This window comes from Zerene cesonia, chromosome 17 (assembly GCF_012273895.1).
Source record: "Zerene cesonia ecotype Mississippi chromosome 17, Zerene_cesonia_1.1, whole genome shotgun sequence".
Classification (NCBI taxonomy): Eukaryota; Metazoa; Arthropoda; class Insecta; order Lepidoptera; family Pieridae; genus Zerene; species Zerene cesonia.
In genome coordinates this window covers 8,632,317-8,657,088 of record NC_052118.1, presented here as the reverse complement: position 1 = coordinate 8,657,088, position 24,772 = coordinate 8,632,317, and the positions used below count along the sequence as shown (strand labels likewise).

The 24,772-nt window shown below is 36.9% G+C and overlaps 1 protein-coding gene across 10 annotated transcripts in view; it reads left to right on the top strand.

Annotated features, from left to right (window-relative positions):
• LOC119833694 (SH3 and multiple ankyrin repeat domains protein 3) overlaps nt 1–24,666 on the top strand; it is a 159,081-nt gene extending 134,415 nt beyond the window's left edge. For 6 of the 10 annotated variants that reach the window (XM_038357837.1, XM_038357835.1, XM_038357834.1 and 3 more), the window contains 21 exons: nt 5,348–5,473; nt 6,474–6,654; nt 8,936–9,255; nt 9,490–9,684; nt 10,077–10,143; nt 10,586–10,822; nt 11,209–11,382; nt 12,094–12,215; nt 12,841–12,941; nt 14,304–14,508; nt 14,878–14,983; nt 15,189–15,302; nt 16,089–16,181; nt 16,819–16,914; nt 17,527–17,656; nt 17,982–18,111; nt 18,460–18,649; nt 19,256–19,407; nt 20,667–20,765; nt 21,131–21,255; nt 21,669–24,666. In XM_038357837.1, the coding sequence (XP_038213765.1) occupies nt 5,348–5,473; nt 6,474–6,654; nt 8,936–9,255; nt 9,490–9,684; nt 10,077–10,143; nt 10,586–10,822; nt 11,209–11,382; nt 12,094–12,215; nt 12,841–12,941; nt 14,304–14,508; nt 14,878–14,983; nt 15,189–15,302; nt 16,089–16,181; nt 16,819–16,914; nt 17,527–17,656; nt 17,982–18,111; nt 18,460–18,649; nt 19,256–19,407; nt 20,667–20,765; nt 21,131–21,255; nt 21,669–22,305 (3,600 nt within the window). In that variant the 3' untranslated portion in view covers nt 22,306–24,666. The remainder of the gene's footprint in view (nt 1–5,347; nt 5,474–6,473; nt 6,655–8,935; nt 9,256–9,489; nt 9,685–10,076; nt 10,144–10,585; nt 10,823–11,208; nt 11,383–12,093; nt 12,216–12,840; nt 12,942–14,303; nt 14,509–14,877; nt 14,984–15,188; nt 15,303–16,088; nt 16,182–16,818; nt 16,915–17,526; nt 17,657–17,981; nt 18,112–18,459; nt 18,650–19,255; nt 19,408–20,666; nt 20,766–21,130; nt 21,256–21,668) is intronic. The other 4 variants (XM_038357843.1, XM_038357842.1, XM_038357838.1 and 1 more) reach the window with 3 other exon arrangements.
• The last annotated feature ends 106 nt before the right edge of the window (nt 24,667–24,772 follow it).

Genomic DNA, 24,772 nt, shown 5'->3' with positions numbered 1-24,772 from the left:
GGGTTAAAGCCCGTCAGCATGGCTGAGTCTGTCCCGATTGCCATGTTAATTTTTTTATGTTAATTTTAATTTATATTAATTTTAATTTTGTTATTTATATTACTTTTTCCGTGGATTTGTGTTTTTTTTTTTTATGTGGCAATAAAGCTTGTTTTCTTTCTTTCTTTCTTTTCTTTCTTTATATATGACTAAACTGCAATAAACTACTATATTCGTAACCTTGAATATAAAATTGTACACTTTCTTGAATTCTTTTCAATTTCGTTATCGCTCTCTGTGTTTGTATGGTAATGAAATATAACTAGAATTTAAAACGGTGAACTGGGTCGAGTACAGTGCGAGATTATCATAAAAACGCATTCTCTTATTATGTGAAGTGGATGTGAAATATTAGTTTACGTTACGTAACACATGATTATGATTGCATTCCTCTTTTTATATACCAATATATACATATAGCAATAATGTATCAAGGCTTTAGCAAATACTATATATCTGCATCTATAGCACTCAAGACACGCATATTATAGAACCCCGAAAGAATATATAAAATCGATCGTAGTTCCTGAGACTAGCGCGTTCAGACACTGAAACAAACTTTTCAGCTTTATATTATACTAGTAGCGCCTCGCGGTTTCACCCGCGTAAGTCCGTACCCGGTAGGAATATCGGGATAAAAAGTTGCCTATATATTATTCCAGTTGTCCAGAAGTCTACGTACCAAATTACATTGCAATCGGTTCAGTAGTTTTTGCTTGAAAGAGCAACAAACACAAACACAAACACACACACACATCATGACAAACTTTCGCCTTTATAGTATTAGTAAGATATTATGTTGTATACTGCAGATATAAAACTGTTTTTTAAATTTTAAACATGAACGAGTATTAATCAATAAACGATCATAAATCATTTATGTTACCCACGAGTTGTTAGTTGATACTTTTCGAAATAATCTATTTAATTTCACTCGTTTCTCGCAGTAATTAAAACACGTTTCAAAGATTTATCTCTCGTGTTAACGTCTACACTTTTTCTTTATGAAGCCTAATCAAAACATGGGCACTGGTTACAGCTAATGTAATAGACTCGTAGAGCATTCCGGACCAATTACATCTAAATTAATTTCACTATCCGCGAGCCGTATAAGATGACCTTAATTTTGCACATTAGTTAGAAATCCGTTTAGATGTCAACATCGTAGCATTGTATGCAAAGGTAGCAATGTCGAACGCCCACTAATACAGATGCTGTATGCTAATGTTCTCTTAACGATCGGTGTCAGTGATATAGATGTCACTTAATGTATAATTGTGGGAAAGGTTCTTTAGAAATTGTATTATATCAATGATCAGTTTCTTATATTACTAACAGTTTGATCCAGCTTTAGTTTTCTGCATCGTTGTATATAGCAAATGATTAACATTGAAACAGTTATTATATTAGCAATTAGATAATTGACATAAATGGGCTATATTTCTTCAATACTGGGTACAGATAATGAATAAAAATTATTTTAACTGTGACAAGTTGGCACAGACTATAACAGACGTTATTATTAATTTATTACTTTTATACGTATCTTTTATTGTTTCACGTCACTCTGTAAACAATGAAGTAAAAATAAATAAATAATTTCTACTTTTACAATCAGCTAATTACATCTCACACTACAAATAAATCCACCATTCACGTATTTAATTTACACCAACGACAGGTATGTAGCTGGTAACAGAGCAGATATGAGCGGCCATAAAAACGAGGAAATACCGTAATAGGAACATGGACCCATTGAGCCCCTATATGGAGACAAAAAATCAAGTGTACCGACCCACGCTATGAACTGGAACAAACAAGCTGGCTATTTCAGTTTAATGACAGGGTTTAAATTACTAGTTAACTGATGTACCTGTAATGGTACGTAATCTATCTAGTTATGTTGAGATCTTTATTTTATTAACATCATAATTCAAGGTATGCAAATACAAGTAAGCGTAAATATGGACGTTCGATGTCTTATTTCATTGTATGCATTAATTGTTTCATGTTACATTGAAATACAAGAAGTCGCAAAAAAATTTAATAATATTAATGTATATTTAAGTGGTGAGGAGCGTTACTCAAAACGTGTTCTTGTTAAAGATCCTATCGCCTTGATAACACAATTAAAATATTTAACCAAATAATTGACTGTTTCAACGAAACTAAAACATATGCACGTCCAGAGAATAATTCTTATTCATTAATTACTAATCATAACAGCTTAATAAATCGCCACAATTGATACAATAATTCCGTTGTTATTTATTTAAACTAACCAAACAATATTCGTAGTGAATATTAATTTGTAATTGTAATCTTAATATAACCGTTCGCATGAAACAGAGTTGTCGGCTTCTATATATCAAAGCTGCAGATCTGTCTGTCCGTTGCAATAGTACGAACAGTTGCTCGAGGCTTGTTTCATTACATACGGAGCACTAGGAAGGCCGTGTTTATTAAACGAGAACTTAGATGAAATAATTAATGATTCAAATTTACTTATTTTTCGAGTAATTTAATCTGATTTAACCGCTTGAAAAATGGGGATATTACAATTTTGAATAATTTAATTTCGAGATGGTGAAGTCGTTTGATAGAAAGAAAGACGTAGATGTTGTGTACTCGTGTGACTCGTTTTACAAATTATTTTTATATTTACTAGTATATTAAAAGAGCTTTTAACCGCAGCGGCGCACGCGTTAAATCCAGAGAAGTTTAATGTATGTTAGTATACGTGTAAACCTTCTTGAATCACTTTATCTATAAAAAAACCCATATCAGAATCTGTTACATAATTTTAAAGAACTAAGCATACAGACACACACAAAGACGGCGGTAAGCGACTTTGTTTCATACTATACTACTACTCGTTATAAAAATTTACATAAATTAGCACTTATTACATATCGTAGGTATTCTTTTGGTCGATTATTATCTTTATATGATTAATAATAATATAATTATTCTCATACACAGCATTCTAGACCTCAATCGTAAGTCAAAATTCAATCATAATAATAATTTAATAGCTTTGTTACTGTATTTGGAACGATGAATAAGGAAGCTATTAAAAATAAAATCTCTATAATACTTTTGTACCTAGTAGTTATGATAATCACAAAATGCTGCTATTTCAGCAGCCGCGATATGATTAGCGATTATTCCAGATAATTGAAGTATCAATTTAATCAGTCATAGACAAAATCAACTCATTAATGTTACGAACCGCATTCCCATTTAAATTATATCTACATCCAATACACTATTATTGATCTTTGTGCGATTTAGAAATGGATATCCACTTATGGTATTTATTAACCATTATTCGGATCGTAATTTAAACATTTCTCTTATTTATTACCTGAGTGCAGATATACATTAAATGGTTGCCCATTTTATTCGACAACTAACAAACAAAGCGGCAATTATTCACGATTTATAGCAGAAACTACATTCAGTATATTCAATAAACTTTATATGAAAACGGGAACGTTTAATGTTATTTTATTATTTAACCATTTATTTAGGCTTATTTTACGTCCATGTAACCTAATTACTTGCATACGTTTATTAAGTTTGAAGGCCGACTTCAATATATTATGTTTATATTATTGTCTTGTATATTATGTTTATTAAATATCTTATCTTACTACCTTATATAAAATGCACTATAATGCAAAAATAGGTATGTATATAGACAGGCGAGAGCAGCATATACTTACTTATATTTAATGCCTTATAGGTTTTATAATAGTATACATAAATCTACGTTGAAAAGGTCAGATTATAATAAGATTTCCTCGTTATATTGGTTGCTATGTCACAAATAATCCTATTACCTTTCAATGTTCTTCCTCTATAAACGTTAGATTTAACGCAACGTCACTAAACGATCTAAAACGAGAGAAAACTCTCTTTTAAACACACTCGATAAAGTTTTGGAAGAAATAAAATCTTATTTGTTATTGTTCAAAGCAAATTTTTTGGAAAATCACAAACGTATGTTTTAAACTAAACACCGATCTATATGTGGTACAGTTCGTTAATCACAAACATCGAGAAAATTCTCAAAGCTAACATAATCTCGCAGCCAGCGCTCGGTCTGCATCCATTGCGTCATAAATTAACCGCGTGTGGTCATTTATAAGGTGAATCATTTCTAACGTGGAGTGGCAGCGCTGTTCTATGCAATATGTTCTGACGGCGCTTCCATCAATCCTTTGGATGCAAATCGTTCGCTGGAGCTTCATGATTTATAATCGATGTTTATCGTTATTTGTACGAACGGATAAACAATAAATGATTGTACGTGGGCTAGGGTATGAGTAAATTACAAGTGCTTTTTGTTGTGGTTTCTATGTCCTTAATCCTTTGTTGGATATTGAAGAAGTTTTTGGGATGATTTTTTTTTTTGTGTCTAATTGAAGAATATGTTGTCAGGTTTTTGGAAGTTTTCAGTTCCTAAATTTGATTTATATCGAATAAATATATATTTTATAATGTATTACACTTTGATATTCTTTAGCTATAATTTCTATTTAGTCTTCTTCTTAATTAGACCGGTTTCAATTTGTTAATTAAAATATATTTATAACACTAATTATGCTACAAGTTTTTTATATTGTATCTAGGTATATAGATTTGTTTATCTTGTCATCCCTGTATAGACCAATTAATACATAGCGACAGGCAGATATGTTTTCTTATCTCTCAATGGAACAATAAATATGAAGCAAGAAATAAATAGCAAAAGGTTAAGCGTTCAAACATTAGCCTGTAATTAAGCCGACGTTCATTTAACTCAGGCGCATTTTACTTTTTACTTTTGCTAACGAGTGTACTTTTTATTAGTGATCACTTGAGATTAATTGTTGTAATGTAATAAATATAACGCTCTTGGAGTTCCCTACGGGTGATTGATGATAACAACAGACGCCTGGTTATTCTACGAAGCAAGCCCTTTAGTTCAGAAGTTCGCTTTGAAACTTAATGGATCATTTGCTTTGATCAATTTTACTTTGTGTTATTATGGGTGTAGGGTATTTAGGTGTGTTGTGTATAAGACGGATATTATTATAAATTTTATCACTTTAAAACCAATTGAAAGTACATGATGTTCTAAATACGTTTGTGCCTTCAATTTATTTTCTAAGATATTTTCAAAAGCTTTATACATAAATCCAATAATGGTTGTATAATATGTTTGTTTTTATTGTCTAACTTCGAAATCCACAGAAGAAAACCATACATTTACGCTAATTGTATGTATTTTTGAACTAAATTATCAACGAAATTGTTTCAGGAATTAAAAGAAAGCTTCAACTATGGCCTATTCTGTCCGCCGGTCAATGGGAAAGCCGGGAAGTTCTTGGACGAGGAGAGGAGACTCGGCGACTACCCCTTCAACGGCCCTGTTGGCTATCTTGAGGTGAGTCTCAACTAGTTATTTCTTAACGAAATCAACTACAGACTATATCAAAAATTTTGTTTTATTAACGTTTGTTGTGATTTATGCTTATTACCAATATTAATCGTTATAACGATTGGTTTTTTGGGAAATGGGATGACTTTTTTTTTTCTTCTACATCGGGAACGGCTCGGGCGGTTCTAATGAAATTTTGTGTGTATATCGGTAAGGTTTTAGAATCGGCTGACATCTATTTTTCATATCCCTAAATGATAAAACTAAGGCAGAACAGCCTTTGTCTGGTCTTCTGTTTTCAATATATAGTAACCGTTTACGCCTTCGAGCGTGCTGAAAAAATACACATGCAATAAAAAGATTTACTTATCTTCACATATTAATATTACATGATGTAATATTAATATGACAGATGTGTTGAATTTGATGTTTGCTTAATACCTACACGATCTACGCAACTTTAATACTAAACTAATGAATAAATACTTAAACATTTCAACAGTCCCAACAACTATAAGTTCGATGGTCCACGATAGCTTTTGAAATCCTTCGTCAGCCATAAAGCTCAACAGACGTTTAAATCTAGTTATTTGTCTGTCACTGACTGTTGGACGGCCGAGAAAGAAAGTTGCTTCGCAAAAATTATTAAATCTCCTATAAACCATTGTATTTAACTGGCCGTTTTTTTTATTAGTTGAGTTGCGATTGTATCATATTTGATATGTTTTTTTAGTTAAATCTTTTTTTTTATATTTCTCTACAAATCTAGGATTAGGTGTCGTCCTAGTATGGTGAAATATCGAATTACGACTATCGGTATTTTTTACAAAATACAACAAGTTTTTGATACTTTGTGAACTGAATAATAGCATTGATTGCTTATTTCAATCATATTTCATCTATATAAGCATATTATTTTCCGTCGCACAACCGTTGCGTTTTAAGTTTAAATGCTCTAACTGTAAAAGTTTCCCTCAAACCGCTAATTCGCAGTCTAATTTTCCAGTTAAAATACAAACGACGAGTATACAAGATGCTGAAACTAGACGAGAAGACACTGAAAGCGCTACATTCCCGAGCGAACCTGCGGCGGTTTCTGGAACACGTGCAACACGGACAGATCGACAAAATTACCAAAGCGTGCGCTAAGGGACTCGACCCTAACTTCCATTGCCAAGAAACTGGAGGTAATCTATTTAGTATTCGTGTAACTCCCCTTAATGCACTTTAAAAGCAATTAGAATTCTTAAATAGATTTAAGCAAGTGTACTATAAAAGGAAATTCACTTACAACAGCTCGGCTAATACATTTTGCAAATAAAACGTTTACTTCAATAAGTGTTTATTTCTTCCATGGATTCCGCATTCATCCAAACGATTCTTTATAATAATTTGTTGATAGGTAGGAATACCTAGGTTTTATAAGTATTCTTCATTTATAATGTATATAGAAAATATACTAAAATATACTAAATATACTAAATATATAACTCAATAAACCTACTTAAGGTTTCTTTGACTCGTTACATATCGTCAGATAAAATCTACTTATCGAGAACTACAGCACATTAAACCGCGAGAATTAATTTGCGACAATGCGATTACTCAACATATTAGCTTGCGCAATAATTCTCGTAATTAATGTAATCTATGGGCATTATATAAAGCAGAAACACATTGCGGTCTAATTAAGACCTGACAATGGAGACGCCAATCGGGGCACATATAGATATGGAAGGTAATTTTGAGAATACCGGTACCCAAATACTCTTAGGGTAAATCATTTTATGCCATTACATCTAAACTTTCAAAGGTACCCGTTAACTTCTATATGTATTTTCGTATTAGTAAGATATTTATAATTTAGATTAGAGACCATTTTATTTGAGGACAGCAACATAGTCACTTCCTTGCGGAGTGGATGATTATGGGCGGCGTGGTTCATTTTACACCAGGCGACTCAGTTCGTTCATACATAAAACACTATTATAATATTATAAATGCGAAAGTTTTTAAGCATGTGTAAGTGTGTGTTTGTTGCTCTTTCACGCAAAAACTACTGAACCGATTGCAATGAAATTCGGCACGTAGACAGCTGGACAACTGGAACAACAAGTAGGCAACTTTTTATCCCGATATTCCTACGGGATTCCAACTTACGCGGGTGAAACCTCGGGGCGCAGCTAGTACTAAATACCCAAAAAAACTTAATACTAAATACTTAAATACGGTTAAATACAAAAAAAAAATGCTGATTTCAAATCTTTCAACTAATACTTTTCTCCTAGAGTTCGCTCAACAGTGTACGTGGGAACTGATATCTGTCCCTGAGACTTAGTCTAAAAAGCGAAGTATTGTGATCATTCTAACTCGATTGTATGCAACACACTGACCCGTAACAGTTTCACTGAGCGATATTTTACTTTTGTTTGCTTGTACGATTGCCTGCGGATCGAAGATAAGATAACGAAACAATAAAATCACTTCACTGAAGCTAATGGAAGTTTGGAAATCAAATCAGTTTGTATATAAGTTTTGATTCCAAAAACCAAAGCTTGTACAGTTGTCTGTAAACATATCTGAAGCTTGAGGGTTTTTGGTATTACTCTATTATTATTATTATATTTGAACTAGTTATATATACCATATTATCTTTTCCGTAATTGAGACGATCGTTTTTCTTTATCCAAAAAGTCATATTTCGAGTTTTGATTATTCAAATACACATTTATAACCTAAATTATTCATAAGTTTAATGTTAGCATGTTAAAAAATTAAAACGTTCTCTTTAAAATTGATATATATTTGAATTATTTCTATTTCTAGAACATTCACCACACACCGCTACACTTTGAATTTCAATACATTTCCATAAAACAATATGTGTACACGAGCGTAAAATAAATCACTACCTACTTGAGCGTAGCCTCGCAAACAGAAGCTATTCATCTAATAACTTACACACCATTGTTTTAATGATAAATACTCTCCTTATAGCCTCATTTATAGTAATAACACACTTAAGTGTTCACAAATAAAATTGACATTTCCGTGTAGGATGCAGAGTAGGTTAGAATTGTGAATCGTATCAATTAAGCCGTGTATAATCCGAGATTGATGCTCCAACCTTGAAAGCGACTGTACATAATTTTATGCAAACGCATTTTTAATCGGTATTATTTCTAAATATAAATGTAAATTTTTGTTTGAATGATTTATGTGCCACTTACGTATGTGTTGTCTTGCCTTATAAATTAACCTATCTTAATATATTTGTGATCAAAAAATCAGCAAACATTCAATGTGTTTTGTGTGTCGGTTAGACCAATTTTTATGTAATTTTGTGTGAATGTTTGGAATAGGTGTGATAATTGGACAACACCTATTTTTCATACGCCTAAAAGATAAAAGTAAATCAAAACAAAAGGTAACCAGGTCAGCAAGTAACGTAGAATTATCTCATTTCAGAAACGCCTCTATCAATAGCGGCCGGCCTAAAAACACCCGCCAAAATCCTAATAGCACTCGTCAATGGCGGTGCTCTCCTCGACTACCGGACTAAAGATGGCAGCACCGCCATGCACCGAGCCGTTGAAAAGAATTCTCTAGAAGCTGTCAAAACGCTACTGGAACTTGGCGCATCGCCAAATTACAAGGATGGCAAGGGACTCACACCCTTATATCTGTCTGTGACGAATAAAACCGATCCATTATTGTGTGAGACGTTACTACATGATCATGCCACTATCGGGGCTACTGATTTACAAGGATGGCAAGAAGTTCATCAGGTATTGTTTTTTATTCTTCTCTCCTTATAAACATCTTGCAGCAAAAGCGGACAGTTCCAATTTAAATTTGGAACGTCAACTTTTAATAAAAAAAATTGCTTTTTTTATACATGACATTCCATTCTTTATGTTTTATTTTTTATTGCATTGAGCGAAGTTATTATGTACTCTTTTTTGTTATTGTTTTATTCTACCATTTTTTTTTCATCTAACAAAATATTTATCATATTCCAGGCATGTCGCAATGGCCTGGTTCAACATCTAGACCACCTCCTCTTCTATGGGGCTGACATGAACAGCCGCAATGCGTCAGGCAACACGCCGCTCCACGTTTGCGCAGTCAACGCGCAGGACTCTTGCGCAAGACAATTGTTGTTCAGGGGCTGCGATAAGGAGTCCTTGAATTTCGCCAATCAGACTCCCTATCAGGTAATTTAAGAATATACAGAATAACTTTTAAATATTTTGAAGTTACAGTAAATTGTGTAAATACACTAGACTTATCATTTTAAATAAATGTGACTATGAACCAATTCAATATTAGGTACTTTAGAATTTTAAATGATGACAGAATGTTTTGAATTTTAAATCTAATATTACTTAAAATGTTTCGTTTATTACGGTTAAATAGTTCTAATCCTTTGTCTTATTTTTGATGAGTTGTCTAATCAATGTATAAACATCACTTCAATCATTTTGGCGCGAAAATATAACTGTATTAATTGTGTTTCATCAACTGTATTAAATTACATGATGATTGGAATTCTATTAAAGGATTTATATTATGAGTATTATTATATTATAAATCATAATACTTCCAGGTTGCGGTAATAGCAGGAAACTTAGAATTAGCTGAAGTTATAAAGAATTACAAAACCGAAGAAGTTGGTGAGTTAAATATTCTTTAATAATATTGCATGGCTTTCACTGGTGCTTCATAAGTAAGTTTTAGAGGTTAAGAATTAAGATATAATAATAATATCTATTACTATCTTTATATTAGTTTATTAGACATAGATTTAGTTTATTTATTTTATTTCGACGCTTTATAAGGGGTTTTACTGTGCATTAATCTATGAAACATATCAAATAGATTATATTATAGCATTTAATAGAATTTTAATTTATTCATATTTCTTGCATGCCATCATTCATCAATCTACCGGGCGAATATTTCATTGCTTTTCATAACGGTGATGGTTGTATTTATCGAATGACTAGTTATCGGTACACGCATATATATGGCAGGTATATAATTTTATGTTTGGCCACGTGTATTTCTATTCGGTCGGACGCTTTATTCGGTCGGGCCGGGGGCCGGTGGTTACAGTGCCGTTCCGCGGGCCGCCGCGTTACAACCCGCGGCGGCGCTCCGCGTGGGGCTGGTGGGCGGGCGACCGCTCCTCGCTGGCGTCCAGCGCGCGCCTGCCGCCCGAGCTGGACGCGCTGCTGCGGCGCGCGCCCGCCTCGCCCTCGCCCTGCAGCGACCGCCCCTTCTCCTCCGCCTCCTCCAGCCTCAGCGACGCCAGCCACCCCAGCCACGAGGACGACGCCAGCATCGTCACGGGTGAGCCGCAACCATCACCCACCACACACCCACACACCGCACACCTCATCGCATGTTCTCTAGATGTTCTCACCGTTCGCTTCTTCGCTTCATCCCAGAGGACGAGTCGCGAGTCCTCTAGGACCCTTCCTATAGATCTTTACGTGTTGTGCTCTGAGTGTTGCCCCGATTTTGATTTATGCGGCAGGTGAACGATGTTAGGTGTCTCATTTGGTAAATTCACGATACAAATCGTATTAATAAACTGTGTGTCGGTGGTTGACTTATTGCGTTTTCTTATTCCAATAAATTGAAAAATAAATATTTCCCAATTTGTCTCTGAAACAATTCGTGATCCAAAGTCGAACGCCCCCCCAAACACGCTGCTATCGAGCGGATGTTAACAGATAAGAGCCTGGGCGACACTAGCGACATCATCTCGGACTCGAGCGGCGTGGGCACGAGCAACTCAGACACGACGACGTGCTCGCTGCAGCCGCCGGCCACGCTGGTGTGCCTGCAGCCCTACGAGCCCGCCGCGCCCGGACACGTGCGCCTCTCGCAGGGGGACATTATTGAAGGTACATAGGATTCATTGGAAAAGTTTATAACGTTTCAATTTTTCTTTGCAGGTTTTTGTTGGAAGTGAGGTTCTTTAAAATATTTATTTACATTGACGTGAAATGTATAGATAACTTTTAAATGTAATGTACATTTAAAAGTTATCTGTACTCTAAAGTATTGAAAAAAGAGTATTTAACCTTATAACACAGTTCTTTACTTTTTAATTAAGCTGTAATGTATACATCTGGCACACTAACAGCCATTGTGAATAATATCATATTCATTCATAACTAAATAAATAAGCAACCATCAAGGTATTTTTTTTTTTTCAATTAACACGTAATTTATTTAAGAAGAAATTACCGTGCTTAATACCTACAAAGACTGAATACTGAGAAAATACATGATTAATACGAAAAACTTATATAACACTATTCTTGAGCAGATTACAATTCACTAACGTGACTTACAACAAATCAAGTACTAAGAGTTAAAAGAAACTTAATAAATTGATTTAACAGAGTAAGCAAGCAAATAGACATTCACACAGACACTGGCAGGATCAAAACTACCTGCTCAATGTGCAATACGTCTGCAATATTGAGAATATTGCAAAATTATTGCAGACATCTCTCATCAGACAACGAGGACACACGTTTAAATAAACAAACACAAAACGTCTATAATCCACGTAAAATCAAATAGCAAACTACTATTGTCTATTCCAGTAACGGGGTCGACAGACGAGGGCTACCTGGAGGGGCGCGTGCGCGGCTCGGGCGCCAGCGGGCTGTTCCCCGCGCACTGCGTGCAGGAGGTGCGCCTGCGCCACAACGCGCATCTGCATCAGGTGCGCATTGCACTTTATTGCTTTTCGAATTTATGTCTTCTTATGGGAAGTTAAACTTCGTTACGTAACGCGTTACAGTGGCAGTCTGGTCATTTCTCTCAGGCGCACGCTTTGATTGGCTTAAGTTATTACTTCTGTACTAGTAGGGTGGAGTTACATAAAGTGAGTAATACGAGCATCTGGCTCCCACACTCGTCGAACGAAACGCAGTAGCATTCACTTGCTACTATTTTATGCCCATCATCTGTGGGGGAGAGGGTAGATGTATCTTTGTCGGTGCGAGCTGACCATATTGGCGTAAGAAACAAATGAGTAATTACTTTATAAAACGATTCCAAAAGATTATGTCTAAGTTCCTCATATTTTTGCAATGTAACCTCATGATATGCGTTTACCTTTCCTAAAATTCATTGACACGAACCATTAGTTGTTATTGCAGATATATGAAATTAAATTTCTGGAATATAAATTATAAAATCATCAACTCATCTCCATATCAAACGTGCCTCTTGTGATACTTTCTTTGAAAGAAACATTTACTATTTCGATTTTACAAAATATCAGTCTGTTTTTATTATTTTAATAAGCATTTTTTATTCTAATAAAACCATTTAAAACGTTTCAGGTGGTTGCGCCAGGAACAATGCACCACTCGCGGGTGAGCGGCCGCCGGGAAGTCGGCCTCAGTAAAACTTACAGCGCCACCGCTCCGAGGGTTAAGAAAACGTAAGGCTTTTATTTTTTTTAATTACGTTCATATGTATAAGAAAAAATATCCATTTTTAGAGTTCCGTACTCAAAGGTTAAAACGGAATAGTACAAGCAACAAACAGACTTCGCTGTCTGTCTACCTGTCTGTCTCATTATCCGTCTGTCACCAGGTCTCCAGATCTCATAAACAGTGATAGATGAAGTTTTTTAGAGATTTTCTGTTTCTGATGCCGCCGCTGTTGTTGTTGTTGTTGTATTATTACATCAAATAACAGTTAAGCTTAAGCAAATATTGACACGGCCATAAATTGGACAGGTGACCAATTGCTTATTGCTGTTGCTCTCTAGCTTGTTTGTACGAAACCTGTACTCGCGAGTACGGCTTGCACTAGACCGATATTTTTTTTTTTTTGTGTAAATTAAAGCGAGAAGCGGATTACAGTGTGGAAATGTGTACAGGGAAAAATGCAGAGTGAGAGTATTAAATAAAATTAAAAAAATACTCATATGCATTTCTTTTTTTTCTATTAAATGATAAAAAGGTTTATTTATTAGATGATATGACATCATAGGTTATTCAAAACATTGCACAGAACAAAACAAGATTGATCAACAATATTATTTACAAATTAGGCATTGTTATTTGGTTCAGCTGTCATTTGGTTCAGAAGGGTCACTGTCGAGTGTACCAATGTGCCTATCGAAGCATTTTATTAAATACTTGAGTGAATATTCTGCAGTTACTAATGCGTCGACGTATTTCGCGAAATGTTTTCAGAAGTTTCGTATCAACAGGTTTTTTTTTATTTATTCATAATTTCTGTTTATTTGAATAGCTTTTTGCTCGGGTACAGTCCGGGTAGATTATTGTAAACAAATCCAACAAACCAAAAATAATTAGAATATGTTCAGTCGGTCTTAAATTGTATAAGCTAACGCTAACTAGCACAACTTTATTTTTTATTTATGAGGACTTATTCACGAATTTATATATAGATAAGAATTGTTTAAATATTTAATTAGATAAATAGATTTAAGACAGATTTTAACATAATGGAACTATTTAGGCAGTGTTCTCTTTCCATCATTTGTAAGTCATTCGCAATATAAAAGGAAACTAATTATTTAATTATGGTACCGGTAACACCATCTGCAACAGTACTGCGATGCTCAGAGTGCCGTTCATGCAATTTTACAACTACGCTATATCCGACTTAGGTACAAAAATGCATGAAACGCTTGTGTTCAGCAACACAATCATCACGCGCGAGAGCGCCGTGCATGCAATTTTGAACCTACGCTATATTCCGCTTAGGTACAAAGTTGCATGGAGCGCTTTTGTTAATTGGAATAAATCTCAAGTGTCGTTCGCATCAGGTTCGGCAACATGGAGACGCGCACGGTGGTGCTGCACCGCGCGCGGCGCGGCTTCGGGTTCGTGCTGCGCGGCGCCAAGGCGTCCTCGCCGCTGATGGAGCTGCGCCCGTCCGAGCGCTGCCCCGCGCTGCAGTACCTGGACGACGTGGACGCGGGCGGCGTGGCCGACCGCGCCGGCCTTCGCAAGGGGGACTTTCTCATTGCGGTGAGACCTTCACTGTCCGCCCGCTCTCCGTCTGCACCCCACTGACACGATAATCTACCGTCGCGCGACTTACACCTCTCTAATTTTACGTACCACATAATGCCGTATACATTTGACGTTTAACACAACTAATACGCCGCCCGCGAGACTTTAATCAAAAGTAATTTTATGTACATATATAATTTTAAACGTTTTTAAAACACATTTGAAAAATGAATTTGTAAAAAAATCTCTTGGTAAGCGACTACTATAATACGATTTTAAAAAAAGTTAAATAATAAAAAAATATATATTTTCGCTGCAAAACTAAAAAACATTTAATTAAATAACATAACTGTTAATATAAATATAATATTAATATATTTACAGATAAACGGCGAGGACGTGTCAGGCGCGTCCCACGAGCACGTGGTCGAACTCATCCGCAGTTCGGGCGCGCTCGTCTCTATGACGGTCGTCTCGCTACATACTCACGGTTAGTTATACTCTATACCTGTCACTCAATTTGAGTCATACTCAATTTGTTTTAGCACTCCATCTTACATTAACACTAAGTGTACATCGACATTTTGGCCCTGCGACGAAAAATCCTACCATCTTATTGCGTGATAGAAAAAATGACTTTGAACGCAAAAGAATCATAGATAACATAGTTACACATGAACTCTCCCACTTCGCAGCGGGTAACGGCGAGATGACCAATACATGCACAGTGCCGACCAGCAAGTCGCAGGGTCAACTGTCCACCAGCGGCCGGCCTTACGCCGCCACTCTACCGAGAAAAGCTGCTGGTGGTATGTAACATTCATGTCAAACTTATTATTTTTTTATTTGTGCTCTTCTTCTCTCATAATGTAGAAAGAAACGTTATCAATATTAAAACATTCATTCATTGTTCATCAAATTGGTTGACTCATTGTTTTTATGTTAGGCTCGAAGGACCATTTTTAATGGTGAATGTATATGTGTACAAAATTAGTAATAGCATGATTTTGTAGCTTCTTGTCTTTGATTTATATGTTTAAGTAAATATAATAAAATAAACGATCAAATTAAAGTTAAAGAATCGAATAAAAATTTGTCATGTGACTATAAAATTTCTCATTAACGCAGACTATGTAAAAGTGGTGTAACACACATCCTGATATATAAAAATCCAGTGTCATGATGTATGTTCCCAATGAACTCTTCACAAACTCAAGCGATTTTGATGAAATTTGACATTTTATGTGTAATTTGGTCCAACTTAAGGTATGGGATAGTTTTTATTTCGATTTATTATCCCAATCATTTATAATGAACAATAAATTTAGCTACAGCTAGAGCAACGCGTATGGTATGCTAGTAGATCATATAGTATAGTAAATTAACTTCTACATTTATGGCGTATTACTTTTGTTGCTGTATAGTTTTTAAATAAATCGAATCTAACCTATTTTAATCAGTGCCCAATTTACAATTTAAAGGTTTCACAAAGATTATAATCTAACGATTTTTACATTTTTGCATAACATATGTATGTAACATAGAACTTGACCACTATAACACGTATAATTGATAACTGTGTGTATGTATATCAGGTCGCAGCCCCGCGCCGGCGCCGCCGCGGCGCGACCCGCGCACCACCCTCAGCGTAGGCAGGGCTCGGGCCAAGTCTATGGTCGCTGGACTTGGTATGAGCAACTATTTGTTTCATTAGTACTATAATACTTATTTCCTGATTTAAACTGAATAATATTTTTTATTCTACTCTTATTTCATATTTAAATTTTGGTCAAATATCCTTTTCTAATCAGTTTTACGTCAAAATTTTAAATAAATGTCAAGTGTCTCTTCAAATTCAAATCAAATATTACTTACCACTCAATTAAATATAACTTTCTGATATGCAAATCGTTAATTTTCTTTTAAACACTGATACCTACTTATACAGAATTTCGTAATACTATTTGTATATAAAGTACTCTTAATATAGTAGTAAAAAATTTCTGTATTTTTGAAGGAAAAAAATTGCATTCAAAGATATCTGAAAATTCTCTTATCACATCCACATCCGAGAATTTTACCGACTAAAACATGTTAAAACGACACCTTGTCTATTGCATCGATCATAAGGGGCAATTATAAGGATAAAATCTGTCCTAGATACTTAAATCAAATGAAAAAACCATGAAACTTTCAGATTCCAATATATCTTATAGTATTATTATAGGATACCAGTATTTTTGTATTAACATCTTATCTGGTATGTATAAACTAATAACATAGGTTATTGTACATATCTGTTCATGATATTTTTCTGGTTTACAGAAAATGGTGGTGAGAAAGAGGAAACATGCGAACCACTCGGTGTCGCTGGCAAATCATCATCAGCCGAATCTGTGCAATTACATCCCGGAAGTAATAGTAAGTAATCTTTCTTAGTCTTTCCATTGTTACTTACTTAAACTTACTTACTTACTTATACTTAAGGGTTTGACTGAAGTGAAGTAAACACAACAATGTTCATGTACTTATAAATGTTAAATTTTAATTTAAACTTCTGGTCCCCATATATTTAATTTGGAAATTGATATATTTTACTAGGAAAGTTCTTTCCAAATCCTACATAGAGGTGTTGTGAAGAAATATTTTTTCGATACTTTATGGCGGCCACCAACTTTGGCCTATTTGTATTAAACAACTATCCACTGAAAGGAGACTTCGACGACAACTTCAAATTAACAAAATCGCATCAAAATTGGCTCTTACGTATTAGATCTACGATACCCATACGATGCCATAGACAGAAATACATACAGAAAGACTTTGGCGTCAAACCTCTCATTTTGGAAGGTTAACTTTTTAACATCCCCTAAGTGCAGGAATATTCCATAAATTTTTCGTGTCGTGTCCTCAGTCGTAAAATCAATTTTACATTAATATTATTTAGGAATGATAAATTATCTTGAAACACTCTCACTGATTATGTGGCATCCTTTTTGTTATTTATATTAAACATAAATTATAAAATTCCAGACGGCACACCATGTCTGGGCACGCCAGTGGCCCCTCGCACAGCGAGCATCCGGCAGCGGCCAGCGTCGTCTCGCATCACGGCGGCTGAACTGGAGGAGCTGTTCCAGCGACAGGCTGACGCTGACGCCTCGTATGTTGACCTTACATTGGGATCTTAATTTTAAACTTCTTTATTTTGTTTACTGAAGAACCAAGCGTTAGTTAAGTTTGAATTCCAAATTGCTATTTGGATTAAAACATTCTTGACGATCCTAACTGTGCGAGCTGTCCGTACAAGTATGTATGATAAATATATTAACGAAAAATAGAAAAACTGAGTTAAAAACTTTACCTATGTATGAATGAGTCATGCGCGATGCTCTTAATGATCGGCAATGAACTAATTTGTAAAAATTATAAATACAAAATACTAGCATGAAGAAAATGCAAGCTAAACGGATATGTTAATTTTCCAGCGGCGGCAGCGGCGGCATGATGACGCGCAGCGCCTTCCAGGAGGGCGGCTCGTCGCCCGCCGCCTCGCCCGCGCGCCTCGCCACGCGCGTCTACGCCTCCGTCGCCGACATGAAGCGCGCGCGCGCCAAGGTGCCGCACGCACACGCACACGCACACGCACACGCACACGCACACACACACACGCAAACAAACACACACACACACACACACACGTAAAAAACATAAACACACGCAACAAACATGCGTATAAAATGTATACGTAACAACCAGCAGAATTTAATATGTCGTTTATAGGCGTTTATGTATAAGATTAACACACATTATGCGATCCCTATAAAATCTTTACCATATTACGAGTATATGGTTGGCTAACCTAACCTAACCTAACTCGACAAACAGCAAAATACACAGTTATTCCATAGTTTTTTTGACGAATAATTTAATTAACATAATATAATCTATAACCACCGGTTGCAGATGTGGAGCAAGTCGGCGAGCAACAGCACGGGCGAGGGCGCGGCGGAGGGCGGCGGGGGCGCGGGCGGGGGCGCGAGCGGGGGCGCGGGCGGGGGCGCGCTGCGGCGCGAGTTCCACTCCACGCCCGACCTGGCGGCCGCGCTCGCCGCCGCGCCCGCGCGCACGCGCTCCAGCCTCGACCTGCACCACGGTAATGCTCTCTAATGCTACTGCTACTACCACTTCTCCCAATATACTTCATATACTTCAACAATAAATACAATTTTTTAAGTCATGAATCTCAGCAGGTGATGTTAATGTTATAATAAAGTAACAACTTTTTACTTTATACATATGGGTGTAATATACGGTACATATATCGATACAAATTTCATGACAATTTTCGTCCGGGTCTCTATTTGGCGACTAATCTCTGGAACGACTAAACTTTGCTTTTATTTTCACTGGTAAATAGTGGTGTAAAAAGAAATAACACCTTTAATTGTAATATTCCCACGGCAACATTGGGATTGAAAAAAGTCGTTTACGCGGGTTAAACTAAACAAGCTTCTGACAAAATTTCAAACGAACACGACGATAATACTAAGACAATAAAAAAATACATAGTTAATAATTCAAAGAGACAATCACATAAATGTTGCACACATTGTTTGTTATTCAACAACAAAAGATCTAACTAAGATACAAAAATACGGTTGAAAAGCACTATTTATTTTTTCAATGTGCAGTTCGAAAAATTTAGGAATTTTCTAACTCGTGTGTTATATTAATATTGACATATACACTTAACCCCAAGAGGGCGCAGTCCCGCCGCCGCCGCCGCCCGCGGGCCCGGCGCCGCAGCCGCAGAGCGCCGGCGCGGTCACGTCCACGTTCCGGCCGGCCGCGCCCGCCAAGCTGTACGCCGCGCCGCAGGACCTCGCGCCCGTCGCCTACCGACACCCGGAGGTGAGCGCGAGCACGCACACACGCACACACGCACACGTCTACGCGTGTGTACACGCACATTTGCACACACTGGCGTAGCATGGGCATTGACTGCCCGGGGTGGAAGATAAATTTGCCGCCTTAATATGTAAAATACGGGGAATCCCTATAAGTCAGCATAGACGGTGTTGTCATTTAAAAAAATACTAGCTGTGACCCGCGGTTGAAACCGCGTAAGTCCGTATCCCGTAGGAATATCGGTATAAAAAGTGCCTATGTGTGTGTTATTTCAGTTGTCCAGCTATCTACGAAGCAAAATAGTATTATTATTCACCAATAGATGTCAGGAAAAAAAACACGAATAAAACACGAATACGACATTTTCTAAAAGATTCCTAGCTAGATCGATTTATCGCCCCCGAAACCCTCTATATACTAAATTTCATGAAAATCGTTGGAGCCGATTCCGAGATTCCAATTATATATATATATATATACAAGAATTGCTCGTTTAAAGATATAGGATAATTCAAAGAAGTAATAAAAAATTCCGTGCAATCCGTGTCCGTGAAAGACTCTGTTCAATCGACCCGAATTTATAGCTGTGTTAAAAATATGAAATAGTTAAAATATTTACAAAATATGTTTTATTATTCACTGCGTAATTTGCAGGCCGCAGGCCGGCACGCCGCTCCCCCCGACCTAACTACGCTACGTATATCATCACCAATAGTGATAATAAATTTGTAATCAATTTTAATACAACCAGAATATATTTCAGAATACACGTTATTATTCCGTACTTTATACAAGATTTTTTCCCTAATTCTATACACGTAAGAAAACCATTTAAGAATTATATATAGTTTAAAAACCTAAAAATACGCTTTAATAATACAATCAACTAAATTTACTCATTTGGTTTTATTCATCGCTCAGATTTTTTTTATTTTGACGATCCTCATCCAATATAATAAGTTAATCTGTTGCAATTATTGATAACTGTACAAAGTTTGAATTAAATCTGTCCCTTACAAGTAGGTCAAAATCGACCCCAATCGGGTCGATTTTGATGTGGATGAGTTATGTAGTATAACTATTCCAATAGACTGTCCTAGAATGAAACCTAACACAGTTTGAAATTCTTACACATCCCAAACAAAATGTAACTTTCTCCCATTATACATTCCCCATATATATAATATAGGGAAATGGGTTGTTTTTGACTGTAGACAGTGAAAAAGCAACCCTATGTCAACCGCACACGTTGCAATTTCCAGCAGAGCGTGCGCGGGCGCGGGTGGTCGCGCACGCTGTCGGCGGACAGCTCGCACCAGTACGCGCAGCCTATCGCCATACACAAGACATTTGCGAGACAGGTATGATTAAATTATTTTTTCTAATGATGATAAAATATGCCTAGCATAGCTTTTAAAAGGTAAAGGTAAAGATTATATGCGTTTGTTACATAGTATTAATAATAATTAATAATTATTATGTACTTTATAAGATTCGAATAAAAGAGAAAATATTCTTATCTATACATATATTATAAAGCTGAAGAGTTCGTTAGTTTAAACGCACTAATCTCGGGAACTACTGGTCCGATTTGAAAAATTCTTCGAGTGTTAGATAGTCCATTTATTGAGGAAGGCTATAGGCTATATATTATGTACCACGGGCGAAGATGGGGCGGACCGCTAGTTATATATATATACTTCAAAGAAGAAATGTTTGTTTTCAGAATTCGACACCTGCGCCTCCTATCCCGGAGCCAGACTACAGCATGTCGGAGTCGGATGAAGATGAACATAAAAACAAAATCGAACTAACTGCCGTCGCGGAAACTAGCGCCAACAGCAACACTAGGTAAGAAGTAAATTTGTGTTCTTGAGAAGGTTTTATATATATTGTTTGGGAATTTATTTACAGAGTTTATATAAATTTTTCCAGGATGCCCTTGTATGCTTCAATTTGTATCGAAACTGACGAGGAGATTTACAATTATTTATAATTATATTTCGTTCAAATATCGATAAAGGTATTTTACTGCGAGTTTATTTTGATATTGGGGGTTGCTTATGTGTTACTGTGAAACAAAGTACAAATTATTATTAAACTGTTCATTGTGTGCGTTACTATTGTCGTGTTTATTTATATATTTTATTTATGTGTGATACTTATATAACGGGGTAACGTACGTTTCGTCTGCGCGTCGATATCTGTTTGCTTTAAGAAAAAATGACACCCGTATCAGTAATAAGACGCGCTCCCCGTTCCAGCGGCAGCAGCTCGAGCTCCGGCACGATGCAGCACTCGTTCTCGGTGGACGAGATCCAGAAGATCCGCACGCGGCTCAAGTCGTCCAAGTCGTGCGGCGACGAGCTCGGCGGCGAGCGGGACGACGGCGACAACTCGTCGTCCGGCGTGTCGTCCGACCAGGAGGCGCAGGCGCGGCCCGCGCGCCGCGACAAGGTGTCCTTCTGCAGCTCCGTCACCGTGAAGTCGTCCAACGACGTGATCAGCACCGAGCCCGTGCACAGCTCGTCCGAGAGCCTGGCGCCGCCGCCCATGCAGCGCCACAACTCGCTCACGCGCAAGCGCGCCGCGGCCGCCGTGCTGCGCGGCGCCGCGCGCGGCCGCTCCGCCGCCGAGCGCCTGGGCGTGGACGTGGCGCGCGCGCCCGGCCGCCGCCGCGCCGCCGTGTCGCTGGCCGACCTGCCGCCGCCGCCCGAGGAGCCCGCGCCCGCGCCCGCCTCCGCCTCCGCGCCCGCCGCCGCGCCCGACGCCGCGCTGCCGCTGCTGGCGCCGCCGCCGCAGTTCAGCGACCGCGTGCGCGTCGTCGCCGCGCTGCCCAAGCTGGCGCCGCTCTCCCCCCTCGCGCCCGTCTCCCCCCTCTCGCGCCCCGCCCCGCTCTAAGCGACGCTCCGCTGCTGATTCTAGAATATACTATTTACGTGTGTTGACATCTTATCATGTTTGATAACATCAATACATACTAGATTTTTTTTGCTTATAATATAATAATTCAAATGAAAGCAAAAGACATTCAATATTCACCGTACTGTTTGACGTATATATTCATGCACAAAATTGTACAAAAACACGGTAATGAACAATCTATATTATTTAGACTATAGTATTATAGTATATTCTAAAATCGTTATGTGAAATCCATTTCAATAACCACCAAAATGACAATTTCGCCACTGATTCAAATATTCCTATGTACAAGATATAAAAACGAAAAGGCGAATGTATACATCTAAGCGATGTAAAATATTTCGACATACTCAGACATGAGTAAATAAATCCATCAAAGCTATAAGAGCCGAGTGTCCGGCGCGTGAGACATTTGATGATTCGATGAACGTAGATTTTATATAGAAAATTTAGAACGATTGAACTATTGAATGTCTCCAGCCAGTGTTGGGGAACTTGAGTTTTTGAAGTTGTAATCTGAAGATCTTTCCAAAAACCCGTTTTCCCCAACACTAGCGCAAGCGTCTCCTGTCTCCAACCTTCCGGTGCCAAACTTTAAGCGTCCCTCGCAGGTCGCTGTCGATTTTTCACAATTTTACATAATATGCACTGATTTTATGAATACGTGAGCTACGTTTGATAGGTGTCGTTCTTATGAACTAGATTAGTCGTCAGTGCGCGGGACCTAGGCCCTAGCTCGTCCCGCGAACGGTAAAGCGATACTTTTTTGTAATCAAATGACTAAATGAAACCAAAGATTTATAGTATTTATTGTTGAGGAGTTAACATTGATATAGTCGAAAGTAATTTTTATACATTCCCTCGTATCGTATTGTAGTGGTCGCGCCGGTTCCGGCCGCAGCGAGCGAGCAGCGAGCGGCCTTCCCTTATTTATGTTCGTTATAAAAACAATAAATGTATATTTTAATTTCTACTACAACCGTGTGCCATCGCGTCTTTGATGTTTTAAATATTTTTATATATATTTGTAAATATTGAACGAGAGCTACGCTATCAGTCGAGAGCGGACGAAAGACAGACAAAAAGTATCCGGCCATCAAAATATATTGAAATTGAGAATATAAGCACGATGATATATTAAAAGAGTCCTATTGCGTTAGATTCGGGCGCGTTCCGCTGGAACGGCGCGGAACGTGGAATGTTCCGCGAGCGTTTGCGCATTTATATTCCGATGCTTCATCCGTTCCATTGTATTATACATTTTATATTTAACTACGTACCGTTGCTTTCGACCGCCGCAGAGAATCGCTCGAGCATATAGATGTAGGCCAACGAAATCTTTAGACCGTCGATATTAGTTTTTATATGAGTATTAAAACGAGTTAGACTGCATTTTTAGATCGTCTACGTTAACGTGTTGAGTCAATTTTCGCAACGAAAATTTACAAAACTGTTACACATGTCTTAGGTGCAATTTCAATCTTGAGAAGCGTATACCAAATTCGTAATTTAGCAAATTGATTTGGTGAAGCCATTCTCGCTACCAGCCTATCGATACGACTATTTTATATTTTTTAGCATTTGAATATAATTTTCAGTTTTAAATGTGTGCAAAGTTATATGATTTTGTTCGTTAAAATGTGGGGAATTGCGGTGTGACTGAAGCATAGAGTTGGGTACAGATAAACAAAAGGTTTTTATAAAAACTATTGACTTTTGTATCACACACAAACGGGAATTGATGCCGCGAAATGATTTTCCTTAGATCGTTTGGAGCTTACGTTATCTGTACACAACTTTATAAAGCTAAGCACGAGTCGTTTGAAAATTAGCGGGTCGTGGAACCCTATTGTATTAGCACAATTATGTTTTATTATTGGTGTATTATTGAGTTAATCTTCTTGTCATTAATTTAAGTTGTATAAATATATTGTCTACTTAAGGCATAGATAGGTAGTGGTAATTATATTAGGGCAATATTTGATGATTATAGAGTAAAAGGAGTGACGAACGGCAGACCTGCTATTCCATGTTATTTTACGTTTATAATCAGTTAAATTACATTAAAAAATCTGTATAATACGATTTTATGAATATAATTGTATTAGAAATAATTTCGAAAAAATTGTTTATTATAATCAATTATTATTGTTTGTATTTGATTTAAAATGTGATTGTTATGTTATCATTCCATTATTATTAAGTTTTGCCGAATGGCGGGCCAGCCGTTGTTTTGTATAATATTTACCAATTGTTTTTATTTCATTTGAATCTCAGTAACGGACGTGTAACTACAACTTGGTATACTTTCAAATGAAAATAAATGTTTCATCACTATTTTTGTGTTTTATTTTTCATGTAATTTCGCCGTTTGTATTATCCGCAGTACTCAGCTATGAGAGTGTAAACGAAATTTAAAGGCCTGTGCGGGTTGGCAGATGTC